Raw genomic sequence first — 15,278 nt, forward strand, 5'->3', positions numbered from 1 at the left:
GTGTTTGTCAGCAAGCATTATCATCTCATAAAGCAGAGGGAATCAGGGCAGAGTAAAACAGGTTTAAGGAAAGGGTGGCAAGATGTCCAACTTAGCAGTCAGTCTAAGGACATTCAAGGGATGAAAATAAAAAAAACTATAAATAGAAGGAAAATGAAAAAGATATGCAAAAATAATTTTAGCAAATAGTTTTGTCCATCGAGGACAATGAAACCATCACTCTTGACCCTAACAGTGAAGTCCTGGACATGCTTGTAAGACAATTAGAAATGGCAGCAAAGATAGCAAGACATCGAGATTGGACCCAGCGTTTATAGAGGGTATCCATGCTGGAAGCAAGACAATTGTGAGGGCATTGAGGGACCACGATACGTGCTATCTGGTTGTTTGTTTAATACAAATTATCTGTAGGAAGAGAAGATACTTAAAGCATTGGAGTGGGGGTGAGAAATCTTAGTCTTCATTAAGTTGACACTATTAAGCTTTATAATCTCAGCTGCTGTGTTAAGAGAGTCAAAAAGAAAGGGATAGGATAGAGATCTTAGATCTGTTGTCTATCCTTAAACTGGGCAGAAATATGGTGAAAAGTGCCTGTGAGAATTAAAATCTTGAGCCAAATGAGAAGGAAATCGTGTAGGTGCATTATAGACTACTGAACTAATGACATTAGAGACTCAATGTGAGGAAGAGACTCCCCCCAAGTTGTTCTACATGCAATCATTTGCACATAGATGTTTGCACACTGTTTCCCCACTTAGACTCTGAGCTGTTTGAGAGCGGGGACTTTGGTTTTCTTTTTTCCTATTTCTGAGCACTGAGCATGGCCTGGCACGATACATTTTAGGTGAGTGGTCAAGTGATTCGAGTCTTTTGACATTGTGAGGCTAACACTTGCAGCACTTTGACCTCCCTCCTCATGTCCTTTCCTTTCCCTCCATGCTGGGTTCCCTTCGTTTGCCAATCACACATGTCCCTGATGAGAGCTTTTGCACCACTTCTTGCCCACAAGTCCTCATTGTGGGTCTTGCTGAAGGCTCCTTCTGCCCACTATGTGTTTGCCCCTTTGTTCTTTAGGTTATCTCTCATTTTGATTCTCCAGAACAACTTTAGCAGATGCATATTGGTTTTTAAAAGATGATTTTTGTTTTAGGAAATGTCTTACCATCATTGTAAAAACTGTATAATTTCCCAAAGACAATACAGCTTGCTGTCCTCCCATTTCAATTCTGGGCCCAGCTCAGTGTCTATTTAATGGCCCTGTTGGATATGTATGTGTATACACACTATACATAAACACAGGAGGGAGAGTTTGTGCACAGATGATTGTGCACTCAATGCAGCCTCTGAAGCCAAGATGCAACAAAGCATGGATTGATTCTCTGCTACTTGGGCTCATTTTGGCCTAACAATGAACAGCAAGAAAACACAAAGGCTTCACGGGCCAGCACCGCACCATCCATACATCTAACCATCAGTTACAGCAAATGGACAAGTTTTGAATATTGTGGATAAGTTCACTTACCTGGGCAGTATACTTTCAAGGGATATACACATTAGTAATGAGGTTGACACACACATTGCCAAAGCTAGCTCAGTGTTTGGGAGGCTCTGAAGGAAAGTGTGGGAGAGAAGAGGAATTAGGCTGCCTACCAAACCGAAGGTCTACAGAGTCATTGTGCTGACCTCATTGGTGTATGCGTGTGAAACCTGGATGGTATACCAGAGCCATGCCGGGAAACTGAATCACTTCCATTTGAAAACATTCTGAAGATCACCTGGCAGGATAAGGTACCAGACACTGAGGTCCTTTCTCAAACTAAACGGCCAAGCATTCAAACTCTATTGTAGAGAGCACAACTCCAGTGGGCTGGGCACATTGTTTAAATTCCAAAGGTATGCTTGCCTAAATGACTACTTTAAGGAGAACTCACACAGGGCAAGCACTCTCATGGTGGTACGTAGAAGTGACACAAAGACAGTCTCAAGGTTTCTCTCAAGAAATTTGGAATTAATTGTGAGACATGGGAGACACTGGCACAGGACTGTCCAGCATGGTGTGCCCACATCAGAGAAGGTGCTGTGCTGTATGAGCAAAGCAGAATTTATCCTGTACAAAGCTCAAAAGAACTGTGAGAGGCACAAATTTAGAGAATCCACCCCAAATATTCACATGGACCATTTGTGCACTACCTGGGATAGAGTATTCCAAGTTCATATTGGCCCGATCAGCCATAGTAGGACACACTGTACCCTGACTCTAACACGGCGATGTCATTTGGGTCCTTTTCCAGAATGAAGGACAACAACCAACCAATGCAAATAACACATAAAAATAAAGATGTATGCATACATATGTAACTATATATACAATTCATACAGAAGTATATATACATATATTTAGGGGCATGTATATGTGTCTACATGTACACTTACACATGCATGCACTTTTTCATAGACACACATGCTGACATAATGAATCCAGGGCTGGCCTTGGAGCCAGGAAGAACTGGATTCAAGGCCTGCCTCTCCTGTGTATTTGCTGTTTGACCCTGGGCAAGTCATGTCACTCCTCAGTGTCCCTGGCAACTGTCTGAGGTAGATCTTAGATCTGCATTGGGAGAGAAAGTTCCTCAGCATGATCTCCTTACACTGATGAAATCCTGGGTCTGGGCAACATATACACCCCCTCCACGGACTAACTATCTGGGGAATATGTATCCTTCACCGACTAGGTTTCCGCATCATGTTCTTTGGTTCATCTTCCCTAGTGCACCCATTCTGGGTGCTAAAGGTCCTTTTTCTTTGGCTCTTTTCACAGGCTGCCACAGTAATGCCAGGGCTCATTTTTAGTCCTTGCCATGTGTGATTTGCATACCTCCTTTTCTAGTCATGCATATCCTTGGTGATGTCATAGTATTCTACAAAATGCACAATTTTCTGGTCTAACTCACCCCTTTGTATTTGAAAAACAAGCCAGAAATCCTTGCAGCTCTTTTGTCTGGACAGTATTTCCTCCAAGTCCTCTAGGCTGCTGAGAAAATCAAAATTATGTTTGTTGAAACATAACGATCCTAGATGTGGAGCTAGAAGGAAACCTAGAAGTCATCTAGTCCACTCCATTTTACAGATGAGGAAACTGAGGCCCAGGGACGTTAACAGTCAATCAACAGCATTTATTATGTTGTTATGATGTTCCAGGCCCTGTGCAAAACATTGGGATACAGAGATAAAAGTGAAACCATTCCCTCCCTGGGAGTTTGCATTCTGAGAAGATTGACAATATGCACATATTATTATTGATGCAAAGCTGATATAAGCTAATCTTGGAATTAAAAGAGGTAGGAGTTACTAGTCAAGGAAAATCATCTAGCATTTGTTAAATAATCAACATTTATTAAGCACCTATTATGTGATGGGCAGAGTGCCGAGCAGTGAGGATACAAAAAGAGACAGGCACTGTCCTCAAGGAGCTTACAGTCTACTGGAATGAGCAAACAAAAAAAGAATCCCACCACAAAAAAAGCTATTATGAAGACAGGGAAGCTCTACACAAATAAGAACAGGATAACTTGAAAATATTGACAAGAAAGCCTCAAAGAAAAATGCAACTTGAACATGTCTGACAAGAATTCCTAAAAGTTTTTTTTAAAGAGCTAAGAAATAAATTTAAAAACCAAACAGGAGCAGTAGGGGAAAAAATGGGAAAAGAGATAATAGTTAGGGAAAGAAAGGTATGAAACAAGAACTAATAGCTTGGAAAAGTTGGTACAGAGCCATACTGAAGAAAAGAATGTAAAAATTAGACCTGGCCATATGGAAGCTAATGACTCCATGAGATATCAAGGCATGGTTATATAGCAGTGTACCTGAAAACTGATCTGGAGGTTTGAATGGACCGCAAGCTTAATGAGTCAGTACTGTGAGGAGATGTCTCAAAAGCTGGGGCCATCTTGGGCTGCATCTACAGAGGTATGGTTCCAGGAAGAGGCATGTGATAGCTCCACCTCTGCCCTGGTCACATTCCACCTGGTTGAGCACCACAGTTTAAGGACACTGATAAACTGGACAATGTCCAGAGGAGAGAAACCATGAGGGTAAAGGGCCTTGAGCCCATGTCATATGAGGAGCAGCTGAAGGAAATGTGGATGTGAAAAGACCCAGGGGTGACCTGCCAGCTATGTACAAGTATCTAAAGGGCTACAGAAAAGGGGATGGACTTGTTCTATTGACCTGAGAGGACAGAACCAGGGGCAGTGGACAAAGGCTACAAACAGGTAAACTAAGGCTTGATGTCAGAAAAAAACTTGCTAATAATGAAAGCTGTGCAAAGGGGGAATGAGTTGCCTTGAGAGGTGGTGGGTTTCCCTGTGAGGGGGTCTTCAAGTAGAGGCTGGATGGGCACTCGTCTAGTATAGTGGGGATTGCTTTTTAGTGCAGCAGCAGAGGAGGGCCCTGTGATGTGAAATAGAGCTGTCCCCTAATCCACTGGGCCTGGGGCTGACATAGGGAGAGGAGATACCAAATCAGGGGAGAAAAAAGGGGGTAGGTCATCAGACTTTAGTGAGAGCCTGCAGCATCACCAGACTCCCATACAGTGCACAAAGTGACTGCAGAGCACTGGGGTTCCAGGTAATTTGGGGTTCATCTCCTGAGAGCCACAGTCCACACTCTTCCAACAGGCCACGTGTGAGGATCGAGTTCTCATCCTGGCCTTGGACAAAGGACCGCAGCTCTGAAGGAAGGGAGAAAGGCCTCTCCTCAATCTGATTGATGTTCTCCTTCAGAATTTCCTTCACCTATGAGAAATAGGAACAGACTGAACCCAGGTGTAACCAGAATGCCCTTTGTTTCCTTTGAGTAATTCAGTGAGCCTTACTAGGTGCTAAGCCCCAGGCCCAAACCCCATTAGGTGTTAACCTAATCTATGTGGATGTGAACCTCCCAGGGTCCTAAGGGGAAGGTCCAACTCAAGAACCAATGGCCAGTGCCTGAGCTCTGGTGATTCAGATGATGTTTGATGATGTCTGAAGCCCAATAAGAAGGGAGGACAGAGCCATTGGTGCAGGGCTCTGGAGATGGTGTTGATGAGGAGACTCCAGGCAGCTCTAGCTAAGGAGCCCTCCAGCTTGTAAACCAGGATGTTGAGATTTTGTTGAACTCTGGTAACTATGTGTTGGGATTTGAATCAGACAAAGTTTGTTGATGTTTGTAATTTATTTGTATTTTGTTCTGAAGTTCAGGGTGCTTGTTTTTTCCCCTGAACTAACTGAATGATATTTGAATGCTGAATTAAAAGTAAGCTTGTCAACCCCTTCACCTTGCTTTCCTTAATTAAGCAGATCAGAAGAACCTGTGCTGTTGGCAGCTTTCTGGGTGCTGGCTGTGGGTGAATCTTATACCCCCACAGAAGCTGCTGGCCAGATTGTTCAAACACCAGGGTCTCTGAGGAAGAGCATGGGATACTTTATAGTTGTTTTGAGAAAGTCCCTGAGAAACTAGGCTCCTGAGAGAACTGCTAGACTATACCCTTGAGGCAGCTGCATGATAGGCAAGAAACCCTGTGAGGTCAGAAGTCATCCCATTGAGTTCTGGGCAGCAGGGCAGAGGAAGGGGCAGGTCATCCACAGAACTGAAGCTATCCCCTTCTAGATTGCTCCCTCTCCCCCATTTCTTATTCATCCTCTAGACTGCCCATTTCAAGGCTTCTGGGAAGTTGGGGCTGCCCAGCTGTAAGGTTAATGGGGAATAAGATCTTCCCTGCCCATCAATAGGCCTCATGTGGAGCCCATTAAGGGAAGCTTGCTTGTAGGTAGGCTTTCATACCTTTTGGTACTAAGCTAATTAGGCACTGAGTCAGGAGGGTTGTGACTCCTTCTGGATCTGCTAGCCAAAAGAGTACATATTCTGAGAGGTGAGCTTTTACTTTGGTGGCTTGCTTACAAGAAGGACCTTGTGATTCCCTGGTTGAGCCTCTGAGTGGTCTCATGTTCAGAGCTCCCTGACTTCTTGGAGGTAAAGGCTCTCTCGATTCAGTGGTGGATGTAAAGCATATATAGCAGTATTGTTTTGATTCAGGCAGCAGAGCCATGTCTGTTGGTCTTTATTTCTCTTCCCTGTATTTTCTCTGTTCGTATTTTATGTAATTAAAGAAGAGTGTTGACCCCTGAAATAGCTGTCCTTCCTAGTAAAGCAGATAAAAGAACCTGCACTAGCCACCATCCTGGGTATGCCAGTGTGGTTGCCATTGTACCCGTTTACTTCTGGGAAGGAAGCAGCTTTTCTTACCAGTTCCACCTCCTGGGACAGGATCTCTTCCTTTTTCTCTAGCAACTGGATCAGGAGCTGATGTTGGACGTCACTCAGGGCTGGGGACAAATCAATCAATCAGTCAAGTCTTTCTTAAATGCCTCAGTAAGGGCTAGACTCTGCCAAGTGCTGGAGACAGAAAGACAAAAAGGGAATGGTCTCTGCTCTCAAGTAGCTTATATTGTGTGAGTCTGTACTTGAGAGCACATACACAAGTAAGTCTGTACACAGAGGACACAGGAGGTAAATACAAAATCATTTGTAGGGAGACAAACAGTTGTGGGGAAACAGGGAAGGCCTCATGTAGGAGGTGACACTGGATTGCAGCTCTGAAGGAAGGTAGGGATTCTAAGAAGAGTGGAGGAGGTAGGCGCTTTCTAGGCTTTTCAAAGGCACAGAACAGGAGAAAAAATACTGTATATGAAGAGCAAGAATGCAGAGTGTGAGAATGAGAGCAATAATGTATAATGAGCCTAGAAAGGTCAACCGAAGGCAGGTGTCAAAGGGCTATATAATGCTTAAAGGAGTTTAAAGGCAACTAGAGGGTGCAGTGCCTAGAACACTAGGCCTGGTGTTAGGAAGAGCTGAGTTCAAATCCGGTCTCAGGCACTTACTAACCTTGGGCAGGTCATTTGACTTTTTTGCCTCAGTTTCCTTGGTTGTAAAATGGGGATAGCAATAGCACCTCCCTCTCAGGGTTGTTGTGAGGATCAAATGAGATGATATTTGTAAAGTGCCTGGCACACAGTAGGTGCTATATAAATGCTAAATGATGATAATGATGAGAGTGGAGCTGCTGGAATTTCTTTTGCAGAGGAATGACATAGTCAGACCTTCTTTTTAGGAAAATTCTTTTGCCATTCATGGGGAGGATGTATTAGGGAGAGACCTGATGTAGGAAAATCAATTAAGAGAATACTGTAATAGTGATGAGGGCATAAATAAGGGTGGTGGCTGTGGAAGTAAAGAGAGTGAGATAGAAAGTAGGGAAGGAGAGTTAACAATACATGAGAACTGCTTAGATAAGGTAGAAGAGGGTGAGGGAAGAGAAGAGGATGGTTTTCAGGATTTGAATCTGGATTCTAGAGAATTGTGGTATCCCTGAAAAAAATAACAAGTTAGGAAGAGTTTGGAGAGAAAGACTTTGAATTCTATGTTAGGGTTATGATGAATTTCTGATGTCCATATAATCTCCCCTTTACAATGCCTGTCAAATATCTGCTGTTTTCTCCTCTGACACTGCCAGCACTCTTATACAGACCCTCATCCCCTCACTCTTGGACTCCTGCAATAGCTGCTGGTGGGTCTGCCTGCCTCAAGTCTCTCCCCGCTCCCATCCAGCCAGCATTCAGCAGTGACCTCCATTCAGCTGTCACCTCCCTGCTCAATAAACTCCCTTGGCTCCCTGTCATCACCAGGATCAAATATGAAATCCTCTTCTTGGCATCCAAAGCCCTTCATAACCAGTCTTCTCTTCCGCCTTTCCAGTCTTCTTATCCCTTGATTCTTAGCACTCCTTGATCCAGTGACACTGGTCTCCCTGCTTCACAAACAAGACATTCCATCTCTTTGTTCTGGGTATTTTCTCTGGCTTTCCTTCATACTTGGAATGCCCTCCTTTCTACATACTGCCTTCCCTGGCTCCCTTGAATTTCAAACTAAAATCCCCACCTTCTACAGGATACTTTTTCAAAACCCTCTTAATTCCAACCCTTTCTCTTTTTAATCATAACTCGTTTGTACACACTAATTCGCTTGTTGTCTCCCTGATTACACTCTGAGCTCCTGGAGGGCACAGACTGTCTTCTGCCTCTTTTTGTATCTTCAGGATTTAGCAGGAGCCTGGCACAGAGTAATCACTTTTTTACCATTTGACTCTCCAATGGGAAATTCCAGACTAGGGTCGGCTATAGGGATATGGGAGTCATTGGCATAGAGATGAACCCATAGGATGTGATGAGATCACTGAGTGAGAGTGTACATATAGAGAGAGAAGAGGGAGAAAGACAGAGCTATGGAGAACCTCCGTGGTTAAGGTTTGGGACATGGTGAAGGTCTAGTAAAAGAGACTAAAGAGTGGCTAGATAGGCAGGGAAAAACAAGACATAGAACTTTCATGGAAACTCAGAGAGGATAGTGTATGTAGGAGGAGATGGTGGTCAATATTGTCAAATGGTGTAGAGGTCTAGAAGGATGGGATCAGAGAAAACGTCATTCATTTAGGCAATTAAGAAATCACTGGTAACTTTGAACAAAACCGTTTCAGGTGAGTGTTGAGGATGGAAGCCAGAGTGCAAAGGGAATGAGAAAGTGAAGGCTATGTATGGAGACAGGTTTTTCAAGCTGTTTGGCTATGATGGAAGAGAGATACAGGCTTATAGCTGAATGGGGATGGTAGGGATTTCAAGAAATGGGAAAGATCTGAGTGTGCTTTTAGGCAGGAGGGAAGGCATCTAGATAAAGAGACATTGAAAATTAGAAGGAGAGACGGTATGATTACGGGTGCATTCTGCCAGAGGAGAAAGTAAGAAATATCATCTACAAGTATAGGGATTGGCCCAGCTGAGAAGGGCTTGATCTTCATCAGAGAATGGAGAACAGCAGGAAAAAAATGGTGAATGATGTCAAGTGGTCTTGAGATGTAGAATAGAGGAGAAAAGAAAATTGGAAAATTGCCCCTAATTTCATAGTAAAGCATAAGGAAACATAAGGAAAGGTCCTTTGTGGAGAGAAAGGGGGTAGGGAATAGTGTGGAAGGCTGGAAGAGAGAAGAGATGGTTTGGAATAGCTATTGTGGTAAATGAAAGAACAAGCTATGGAAGAGAAAAGGGATTGCCTTGCAGCAGTGAGGGCCCACTTGAGATTATTGTTATTTAGTCATTTAGTCATGTCCAACTTTTCATGATATCGTGTGGGGGTTTCTTGGCAAAGATACTGGAATGGTTTGCCATTTTATTCTCCAGTGGATTAAGGCAAACAAAGACAAAGTGACTTGCCCATGATCACACAGCTAGTGAGGGTCTGAGGCTGGATTTGAACTCAGCTCTTCTTGACTCCAGGACCAGCCCTCTATCCACTTAGCCACCTAGCTGCCTCCCATTTGAGATTAAAAAGTACAAATTTGTAATGGGCCTCCTCATCCTAGTTGTGTGATGGCTGCATGAAATCTCCCAGAATGACTCAAACCAGGCATTGAAGAGACAGTGCTAGGGGAGAGCCCAGGGTATCAATCAATAAGTATGCACTGATCAATGACTGTGCCAGGAACTCTACCAGGTGCTAGGGATATGAAGACAAAAACAAAACAATACCTGCCCTAAAGGAATTCGCACCCTGATGGGGTTGGTGGAGGGTGGGAAGACAATACATACATCTATACGTATGTACAAGCTATAAGGAACAGAAAGGACTGCAGTGGGGATAGGTGATTATGATTTGGTGAAGCCTCTACCAACTGTGAGGATCAAAAATGGCTTCATAGAGGAGGTCCTTGAACTTGGTCTTGGAGGACACTAAGTATTCTAAGAAGTGAAAGTGTGGAGGGGGTGACTTCCAAGCATGGGGAAGAACCAACATGAAAAGAGAGAGATGAGAGATGGAATGATACATATGAAGAACAGTAGAGTGTGTAAAGGAGAGTAATGTGTAATAAGGCTTGAAAGGTAAAGTGCAGCCAGGAGGTGAAGAGCTTTGAATGTCAAACACAGGACATTATATTTGATCGCAGAAATTATAGGAAGCCAGTGCAATATATTGAATAGGGAAAAGCATGGTAAGCCCTATGCTATAGAAAGAACACTTTGGAAGCTGTGTGTAGGAAGGAATGGAATGGTGAGACATCAGAGGCAGGGACAGAAATTAGAGTGCTATTCAGGTGGTTCAGGTGAGAAGTGATGAAGACTTGAACTAAGATAATGACTCAGTGGTGAAAAAGGAGTGGATGGGAGATGCTGTACGAAGGAGACAGATGCAATATGGTGGGGAGGTAGAATCTACTAGACTTACTCAGTGATTTAATATGAGGGAAGAAAGAAAGGGAAGACTCAAGGGTGACACCAAGGTTACAAAGCTAGATAAGTGGAAAGGTAGTAAGGTAGTCGTGTCCTTGACATGAATAGGGAAATTAGGAAGAGGGGGGTGGGTTTTAGGGTGAAAGAGGAGCCCAGATTTTGATGTATTGAGTTTGAGATCTCTATGGGATGTCCAGTTCAAGATGTCCAATAGGAATTTGGGGATGGGGGATGGGAGCTCAGGGGAGAGACTAGGACTAGATATACATATCTGACAGTTATCTTCATAGAGGTGTTAATTAAAGCCATGGGAATTGATGAGGAACCATGTAGGGTCAATGAGGAAGGGCTGAGAACTATTGGAGAATACTGTGGCCCATCCCCAAATCAGAACAGGGTCCTAATGTTTCCTGTCCCTGGGGAGTACAGGAAGGAAGGGTTTAAGAGGAGAGAGCAACTTTCTTCTCACTGATGATGGGCTTTCCTAGGGGAGTCAGCGCCACGTGAAGGAGAGATGACTGGCTGGGAGTCACAGGAATGGGCTCTGCCAATGCAGCCTGTAGGTGTTTGGCTTTGGGCAAGTCACTTCCCCTTGTGGGCCTTTGTTTCTCTACCAACAAAAAAGGAAGGTCCCCTTTCCACCTTACAGGGATAACATGAGGATAAAAATGCAGAGAAGATTTAAGTTTTTTTATGTTTGCTTTTAAAATAGAAACTTAAACTAAAACCCCAAGCACCTCTTACCTAAGAGGTGAAAGAGTGTTGTTTTGTGGGTGTTAGTGTCCTAGAGTGTACTCCTCCTGCCCCACCTCTGGTCCTACCATCTTTCTTACCGTTCAGAGCTCCAAGGAGATAGAGGAATGCCCCTGCTAGTTCCTCCACAAGTTGTCCACTTTCGTCTTGCAGGTTACTTAGAATGTGGTCTGTCTTGCCCTCCATCATCTTCGGGGGTTCCCCAGTGTACAAACTCTGTTCTAGCTGTAGAGGAGAGATGAGAAGGAAGCTGAATGGTGAAAGAGACATCCTCCTGCCCAAACCAGCCCCTTGTGCTAGTAGCCAGGCTTGCCCTGCCCCCAGTGACACTGTTCCCTGGGGAAACCTGGGATCAGTACATATGGAAGAGATCCTGATTTCTGGGGCAAACTCTGGAGGGGTTTGGTTCTACCTCCCCACTCAGCAAGTGAAAAGTGGGAGGAGATTTGATTCATATACATCCAGAGGGGATATTTTCCCTTCCTCTTCCCTTTCCCTGTTGGAGTCCCTGGGGACATTAAAGAGATCGTCCCCAAGAAATATGTATGGTGACAGGCAAAGCTGGTTGGTAGGAGACTGAAGAGAGCAAAGAAGGGGAAGGGCCTAAAGAAGGGAGACAGTGGTAGAAACCAGGGGGAGGAAACCGTGGGGATTTTTTTTCCTTCTTTTTATAGTAGAGAGGAAGGCATCCAAAGACTGAAAAACTTGAGAGACTTGAATTGGCTTGGCCTGAAAAACTATGAAAATGGGGGTCCAGGGAACATAAAGGTAATTGAACAAAGGATTCCTGGTCAATTTTCTTATACCACAAGGTGAGAGAGTCAGAGAGAGTGAGAGAGAATCACCTCTCAAGTAGCAGGACCAAGATAGGATTTGTTGGACCTCAGAGGAGGCTAACTATTCCAAACTTTGGCTCTGGGAAAGTATACACATCTCTGAAATTGGGGGTGGGGCACGGAGAAGAATGTGATTTCATGACACCTCTTGCCCCAATTCAGTTGATTTGGTCACAGAAGGCCCAGAACAATCATTCACATCAATAAGATGTTAAATTAACTATAGAAGATGTCTCTTTATACTCTGGTCCCTTTAAAGAGCAAACAGATCTCTGAGTCAAGAGGGGAACAAAGTTATGTCTTTGAGGTTTTTTAAGCAGCTATGTTTTGGATGATTTTAGCAGTTTGAGTTGGAGACTTTTCCAAATAGGAGGAGCCCCCTGCAGGTGTGAACAAGGTATTTCTTCTCCTCCCCTCGAAGTTATATAGCACTGAATAGGAACTACTAGAACACTTCAGACCAACGTGGATATAGAGAGACAGTCACCCAAGGGAGGAAGTATCTTCAAGGTGCATGGCCCTTGGCAGTAGAGAAGACAGTCAGATTATAGAGAACAGCAGACCCTAAGAACTCAGCTTAGCAACCCCCCGCCCCAATAGAGATTCTATGCCCAAGGGGTCTATGTGAAGATGCTATGGAGTGAAAAAAGTTTTACAAGGCCCTCACAGTCCCTGGAGTTTGGTGTATTCTACATGTGCTTTACTGCCATGATGCTCTAAGTTTGAGCCCACTCTTGTCACAGACACTTTTGTATTTGTGGGAGATTGTACCCCAGGTTTAGTTGGGGACTGTTTTGTACCTACTGTTGTTATGCCTTGCAGGTTACATTGAGTATCTGAGTAAATACCTCTGCTATACTGGCTGATTATTAGTAGGAAGCACACTAGTGGGGACTTGTGAGTTACAGTTAGTAGTTTATTCCCACAAGGTTTACTCTAGAACCTGAGGTAGCAACCACCCTATGGAGACCTAAGCAACTCTCAAATAGGAGTACGAGCTGAGGAAGTAATTCACAAAGGGTGTTAACACAAGGATTTGTTTTCTTTATCTCTTTTTAATAAAGTTTTATTCTGTAAAAATGTGAATTGTCTGATTTCAATAGTTTATGTCAGGTTCAGAATTTTGGGGAGTTACCATGCATATACTTCCTGGGTGAGTGCTATAAGTCAAGAGAGTGACAAAATACCTCAATAAGTATTGGATCCTTCAGGTTGTAAGAAAGTCTCATGACAGAAATGAAATATAAATCACTGAAATTGGTAAGGAACAAAGAGATCATCTAGTCCAACTACTTCATTTTACAAAGGAGGAAACTGAGGCCCAGAGAAGAAAAGATGGCGCACAATGACCTAGTGGAAGAGCTAGGGCTTAATCTGAGGTCCTTGGATTCTGTGTCCAGTATTCTCCGCTGTACCATCCTATCAAGTGAAATAATAGGTTTCCAGACCCTGTACATGGAAGAGTGAACTGTGAAGGGAAATTTAAAGTGGAAACCAAGATAATTCAATAGAAAAGGAAGGCATTTCAGCAGAAAAAAAGGAGTCAAACAGTACCTTTTGGATACTCCTAAGCAATTGAACATCTATTTGGAAGATGTCAGTCTTTGGCCAAGAGCAAATGGAGTCATTTTGACATATCACTTTTTGTGTCACTGAACACAATGGAAATTAATAGGCCAAGCACTAACAAGTCTAGTTATTATAGAGCTGGCTTTGAAAGTACAGAGGTTCCAGTTACTGAATGAGAAGCCAAATGATTTGGATGGCTCCCCAAGAATGATAAAACAGCTGGACTAAAAGAGGGTTTGGGAGGTCTGGGGATATTGTTTCTATCTCCATCCCTCCTCCTTAGTCCACAGGAAACCCTAAATAAGGGATTTGCCTCCATCCACTTTACTTTTTTTTGGGGGGGGGGCAGGGCAATTGGGGCTAAGTGACTCACCCAAGGTCACATAGTTAGTACATGTGTCAAGTGTCTGAGGATGGATTTGAACTCAGGTCCTCCTGACTTCAGGACCGGTGCTCTACTTACAGTGCCACCTAGCTGCCCCCTCTCCATCCACTTTAAAAACAAAGGACAAGTAAACAAAGCTATGGGTTCTCCATCATCTCCCAGAAGAAGGGACAGGAAAACCAAGGAAGTTTCCAGAGGTGAGGAAAAAAGAAGTCCATATCTACTCTCATCACAAATCTCTGTTGTGTTGTTAATGAAGGAATTATAACTACATGAGGAAAGTAGCAGAAACAAGAAATCAAATTTGCATTTTGGATCTGTGGATATTATTAGTATTTATTGCATATATCTTATCCATTATTATGAAAATCGTAATTCCCTTCACACTCCTTTTGGTCATGCTTTTTTGGTCATGGCCATTGATATCCTCGGAGGTCTCATTATAATAATGATGATGGTGATGATGATGATTGACACTTACAGGTTTGTAAAGTGTTTTACAAATATTATTTCATTTCTTCAGTGCTATTGTTATTGTCTCCACTTTACAGCTGAGGAAACCAAGACTGAGAAAGGATAAATGACTTACCCAAGGTCACATAGGGGTGAGTGAGGCAAGATCTAAACTGAGATCTTCCTGAGCCCCAGTCCATCTCTCTCTCTACTGTGCCACCTAGCCGGGTTGTAGAGGAGGGCTTCTGAGGCTTAGCCAGCAGAGAATGAGGTCTAGTTTTCCCTAACAGGTTGGATAAGTTTGGAGTACAGGCCTGGTGACCAGCTGGTGCCTTTTGCCCAAGGACAAGCCTAGCTAAGTTCAGAGAACATCATAATCCATTTGGCAACAGTTGAAGAATTTTGGGGGCCCCAACAACTCATGAAACTGTCTCCTAGGGGGTGAAGGTTCGGTACTCTACGTCAATAGAGAGAATCCATGTATGGCTCTTCTCATGGATCCTTTTTCTTAAACTATTCAAGTTTTATCAGTTGCAGTATTTGTGTGTCATTAGATGGTAAGCTTCATGGGGAGCTTTCTTATTTCATTATTAGTCATTAGTTAATTCTTATTTAATTCTTATATCTCTTCTACCACTGAATACAGTACTCTGCATACAGTGGTTGCTCAATAAATGTTTGCTTAATTGAATAAGATGTAAGTAAGCTTAAGACAAAGGATAGCATTAAAAGGCTCAGACACAGTTAATTCAGATATCCAAAGGCCCAAAGATAGGGAGCATTGGGTTCCCCCGAAGAAAGAGCCAGGAAAGGGAATATAGGTCATTTCCTGGGAAAGCATGAGTCAGAAAGAGCTAAGTTCAGACCCAGCCTCAGATACTGATCAGCTGTGTGACCCTTGGTTAATCACCTAACTCTGCCTAAGTACTCCCACCTATAAAATGGAGATCAACATAGGACCTACCT

General features: G+C 43.4%; 1 protein-coding gene across 1 annotated transcript in view; it reads right to left on the reverse strand.

Moving 5' to 3' along the window:
• Positions 1–3,152: 3,152 nt before the first annotated feature.
• Positions 3,153–15,278, reverse strand: part of LOC118857848 (gasdermin-D-like) — a 38,639-nt gene continuing 26,513 nt past the window's right edge. The window contains exons 9-11 of the mRNA XM_036768345.1: positions 11,150–11,294; positions 6,286–6,365; positions 3,153–4,796 (exon numbers count right to left, since the gene is read on the reverse strand). Coding sequence (XP_036624240.1) covers positions 4,551–4,796; positions 6,286–6,365; positions 11,150–11,294 — 471 coding nt within the window. The 3' untranslated portion in view covers positions 3,153–4,550. The remainder of the gene's footprint in view (positions 4,797–6,285; positions 6,366–11,149; positions 11,295–15,278) is intronic.

This window comes from Trichosurus vulpecula, chromosome 1 (genome assembly GCF_011100635.1).
Source record: "Trichosurus vulpecula isolate mTriVul1 chromosome 1, mTriVul1.pri, whole genome shotgun sequence".
Lineage (NCBI taxonomy): Eukaryota > Metazoa > Chordata > Mammalia > Diprotodontia > Phalangeridae > Trichosurus > Trichosurus vulpecula.